Genomic DNA, 5,074 nt, shown 5'->3' on the forward strand with positions numbered 1-5,074 from the left:
GAGGGAAGTACATTTTTGTTGACATGCCACATCTCTGCTTTCCCCTGATCCTTCCACTTGGCACAAAAACCAGTGGCCCAACAGGCAACAGCTCGGCCTGAACAGCAGCATCACTCAAACCTTCAGCTTGGAGCTGGGGTTCAGCATGATGTACTTCAAAGTGTTCTGGATATTTTCCGTCCATGAGGCCAGCCAGGTAACCGTGTTGTCAAAGCGCACCTCCTTCCACTTGTGCCCTTCTGGTGGCTCGGGGATCTTGGAGTCCCTGTGGGCAGAGCAGGGTTACAGCCCTCGGACCACAAAGGAGAAGAAACAGGAACAGGTCGTCAGCTCAACTGCTTCTTCACAGTGAGCCAAGGACAGTGAACACATCACAGCGTTACTTACAGAAAACAGACAGCCCGCCCAAAATTGCTCCACAACATGAGGTCTTTATCCTTTGGATGCTGGGGACAACGGGAGAATTTGCTGGGCTGGTGGAGAATGTTTTGAATCAAGGCCACAAGGTCTTCACATGGGTGGTTTAAGACCAATCCAACTCACATAACTTAGAGGCCAAACACTCTTAACCCAATCACTGCTTTTCCTCCCTCCAGTGAGGATCCTGATGCTTCCAGCCAGCATGAGGGACCCATGAAACGAGGAGGAATGGCTTGTTTGGAAGAGGAGCACAGGAGAAGGAGTACAGAGTTGCCCCTTCTTCAGAGAGGCCATAGGAGCACTGCAGCGCTTGCAGTTGATGTCGGGTCAACAGTGCAGGCACCAGTGAGAGATGGTAGGTGCTGAACAGCTTCCCTGGCCACCGTACATCCACAGAGAAACAGAAAGTCAGATTTAACTGCAAAGCGGATATCTGGAAGTGACCCAGAGGTGATAGAAGGGCTCCAGTGAGTTCAAGCCTGAGGGTGTGCAAAACAGTGATTGCAGGAGATAACAAGACCCCACAACAACTTGGGGCAGAGGAGATGTGCTGTTTACCCCAGTCCCAAAAGCAGCTCAGCTTTTGGGAGCTCAGCTCTTCCCATGGCGACTCACTTGCTGCAGTTGATGACAACATCTTCTGGCACGATCCTCTTCTTCAGCATGCCCATTTTGGGGTGGTCACCACGTCCACGGAACAGCCCCGGTGGTTCAGTTTTGAAGTTGCCTATCTTCTCCCGGTGCCCATCCAGGATGCAGTACCCATACTCCTCCTGGATCTTATCTGCCTCCTCCTTCAGTTTCTGAAACGAGCACCATACTGCCATCACCCCACAGGATGAAACCAAAACCCCGTAACTCGTGCCTGCCTATTGCTACCCTGCTTTTCCTGGAGAAAGCAAGGCTGGAAATCAGAGCTCAAAGGGTTGGAGGAAGAGGTGATCACGGGTCCAAGTCCACTCCCAACAGATGGCTCATCTCCACCCACTTTGTAAACCCTCACAGTGATGCTGTCCCAGCATGATATGCTGATGAAACAAGCCTGTGTGCCACCAGCCCCTTAGCAAGGTCCACCATCCTCTGGACAGGGCAGGACCACAAACCGTGGTCTGAGGATGACTGGTAACCTGCAAAGCCATGAAACATGCAGCATCTGCAGATAAACTTAATGAATAGTGTGATGGTCATCGAGACAGAGCTGGTCCAAAGGCCAAAGAGGTCCCAGGTCAGGGCATAACACCAGGAAAGGAGATAAGCAGGAGCCGAAATACCCCAGGCTGGTCCCAAAACATATCAGCCAGCCCCAGATGCCATCAGAAACAGTCCTCACCTGCTTCTCCTCTTTGGACAGTGCTTTCCGTGCCTCACTTTTGTCCATGAAGTACTTGTGGATCTCCCTGAAGTCGCACTTGTCCAGGTCCTTGATTATCTTCTGCTCCTTTGAGGTCATCTCCTGAGCAAGAGATGAGAGGGGCTGGGTAAAGCCAGGAGGCAAAACCAACTCCGCACAGAACTGCTGCCTATGCCTTTCCTTCACAGAAAAGGAAAGGGAGACCCATATGCCAGTTCTTCAGAAAAATCAGAAGGAAGCAGCCACCCTAGCCACATCCACCCAAGGGCAGACAAAGCTGCCACGGTAGGAGGCCAGGCTGCCTCTGGACACCTGAGCCTGCACCCACAGAGAAGCAGAACACAGCCAGCTCTGGGGTGGAGCAACCTCTAACCTCTGCAGTGGAAACAAGCGGTCCCCAAACATGGCTGCAAGCAGCTTGCAGGGACTGTGGAAGCAACACTGAAGGTATCTGGGGGCACGTAAACTTGCCCTAGTAGGGGTCTTGCTTTCGTTTGGGGACCGAGACGTGTTGCTGTGGGACCATGAGGTTAATCCTTCAGACGGACACATGCCCCAAACCATTCGTGAAGCTGTTTGCAAGACCCAGCACCTGCTTTCTTAGGTAGCATCACTAAAACTCAGAGGGAGCACAAGTGCCAACGTGAAGGCCTCAAGGATGCTGCAGACAGCAAGCCCCAGCCCAAATCCACAAGAAGCGAGGAAATAAATCATATAATTTAGAATCTCATAATTATATGATTATAAATAAAGAACTAAGCCACAGAAACCCTCATCCCCTCCATCCCACACTGCAGCCTAGGGTCTGCCTGGGGATGACAGGTTTAATGCTGAGTGTTTAATGCGGAGGACGGACAGCAAGAAAGCCCCCACAGGGAAAGTACCTTCCTCCAGTCATTGAAGAAGTTGTTCTGGAAGATCTCCTTGGTCGTGTATTCATGATCGAGCATTTTGGCATAGAAGGTGGCAATTTCCTCAGTGGCCAGACTCAACTTCAGGGGTTTGCCTAGGAAGGGAGAGGACCTTTAGCATCAGTTATGGGGACAGCCCAACCCCGCAGCCCCAGGCAGTTGTTTGGTGAGTCCCCATGCCCAACACAGTGCCAAAACAGGGACAAGGGGTGAGAACAGACACTGGCAAGACTTCAGCACCCCCCCTGCACCAAGCACAGCCTCATCTGCGGATCAATAGCCAGAGCACTTGGCACAGCAGGATGCCGCTGCAGCCCATCTGCAGTCACACGCTTCATTTTCTTTTCCAGGAGAGTGGAAATCACAATTTATGTTCAGGTCACTGAGCCACCAGGCTTTCAGCAGCCACCATGCCATGACGAGTCCCAGACTTCTGGCTCCACAGGACAGCACAGAAAGGTTTGTTTTCTGACCGTGATCACTTCCAGGACCACGCTGAATAGCCAGGATCCCACTTGGAGAGGTTTCATCTCAAATGCTTTCCCATGTGGATAGAGCAATCATGGGAAGCTCAAAGCTGAGATTTGTGCAACAGATACAGATGCAAAAGCCTCTCATGGCTGTCCAGTGAATCTTGGATCATTTTTTGGAGGTGGCAAAGCCACCGTCCTCTCCTGAGCTCTTTGGCTAGAGCAATGAAGTCTAGTGAATCCAAGGAACACCTTGGCTCTTCCTAGGAAACCAATACTTTGAAATAGCTTTTCTAGGCAAGCTGCAGGAAAAGCACCCTGCAGAGCTCCAGGGAACGGCTCAATCCTACCTGCCCCAGACACTCTGGGTTTTTGGGGTTCTTGACCTTCACCTGAACTGCAGGGCATGGTGGGTCACAGCCTTACAGAAGCCCCATGATCAACCTGCATACACCAGCTCAGCCATGGTCCCTTCCTACTTGGGGTTGTTGCCTACCCACAAACACTTTTTCATCCAGGAATGGCAACACCCTTTAGAAAACGAGCCAACATCACCCAAGATGCCAGGCCAAAGCCACCAGCCTAGATGCACACAACACACAGATGAGTCTCCAATAGCTCAGAGGCCACAGAGAAGGTCCAAACCCTATGCAGGACTACATACAGCTGCCAGGGCTCCTCCTCAGAGCCAAAAACGTCTCCACCATCCCCATCTATGTCCCAGCAGTGCCCTCTGGTGACAGCGTTGCCAGACACCTCATTTCCCCAGATTGGCTTTTTTTTCCTACTGTAAAAAACCCTACAAGGTATAGGAAGCCCCAGCGAGGGGGCTGAGGAGGACCAAGACCCCATGGGACTGCAGTCCCCTTCCATCTCCAGCATCCCTTGGTCAAGCCCTACAGTCCTTCTTGCCTCCCTTCCCTTGATCTGTCCAAAACCAGTTCCGGGATGGAGCTGAGAGCGGGGAGGAGAAGAGAGCCCAGCAGGCACGGTGGGAAACCAAGGAGGACACAGCAGAGACCTGATCTGCCCTGTCAACCTCTCAGCCCTTTCACTGATGCACCGAGTTGCTGTAAGGCGATGCGTGGCGGCCCTGGGGACAACACGGGGAGCTGTGACCGAGAGCTTGGAGCAATCCAGCCAAACGCTGCAATGGCTTGGAGGAAAAGCAACACGTCAGTCACTGAGGCCATGGGACAGGCAAACTGCCTCTCTCAAAAGTAAAGCTACATTTTCCCAGCATGCAGTGAAACTGTGCCTGAGCTGACTTAAAGCTCAAACCCCAAAGCATCTTAATGAGGAAAAAAAAGTGTTTCTTTCCCCTCCCTCACCAGTCCATCTTTGCAAGAGGTACACAAGGACTTCAGGCAACAGCATCAAGATGCCTTGCTTCTCCTTGAGAAACTTAGGGTCCAGCCCCACCACTGCATGCCCCGCAGCCAGGAGAGGCTGCGAGCAGAGGTGCAAGTCCCAGATCCACACACGGTTACATTACAGCATCCTAAAACCAGCTGCAGGCAACCGCATGGGAGCCCTCACCCTGCCCAGGGTGCTCCGCACGGAGAGGATGCATGAAGCACCCTGCAACTGTCAGGGGCTCATTAGCTCCCCAATACTCCCATAACTCCTTCCACGTGCAAAACCCTCCCAGCTTTATCCCACAGTTCAGGCTTTATCCAATGGGATATTTAGACCCTTTAATAATCTGTGGCCTGCAATACTTCCCCCTTCATACAAGAGAAGATACAGGCTCTTTGGACAGGCAGAGGACAACTCCACATGCCCCAGGTCCCATCACAAAGCAGACGTACCATCGTAGTAAAACTGCACATCATCAGGCAGCGGCTCATAGAGGGGGGCAAAGTAGGGTCCTCGGTGCTCCAGTTGCATCCACTTTACCCCGTCTTCTTTCTTCTCCTCTT

At 52.2% G+C, this 5,074-nt stretch overlaps 1 protein-coding gene across 1 annotated transcript in view; it reads right to left on the reverse strand.

The window, feature by feature from the left end:
• Positions 1-5,074, reverse strand: part of TOP1MT (topoisomerase (DNA) I, mitochondrial) — a 12,837-nt gene extending 7,763 nt beyond the window's left edge. The window contains exons 1-5 of the mRNA XM_009329143.1: positions 4,964-5,074; positions 2,656-2,777; positions 1,751-1,873; positions 1,036-1,223; positions 121-265 (exon numbers count right to left, since the gene is read on the reverse strand). Coding sequence (XP_009327418.1) covers positions 121-265; positions 1,036-1,223; positions 1,751-1,873; positions 2,656-2,777; positions 4,964-5,042 — 657 coding nt within the window. The 5' untranslated portion in view covers positions 5,043-5,074. The remainder of the gene's footprint in view (positions 1-120; positions 266-1,035; positions 1,224-1,750; positions 1,874-2,655; positions 2,778-4,963) is intronic.

This window comes from Pygoscelis adeliae, unplaced genomic scaffold (genome assembly GCF_000699105.1).
Source record: "Pygoscelis adeliae isolate BGI_AS28 unplaced genomic scaffold, ASM69910v1 Scaffold257, whole genome shotgun sequence".
Lineage (NCBI taxonomy): Eukaryota > Metazoa > Chordata > Aves > Sphenisciformes > Spheniscidae > Pygoscelis > Pygoscelis adeliae.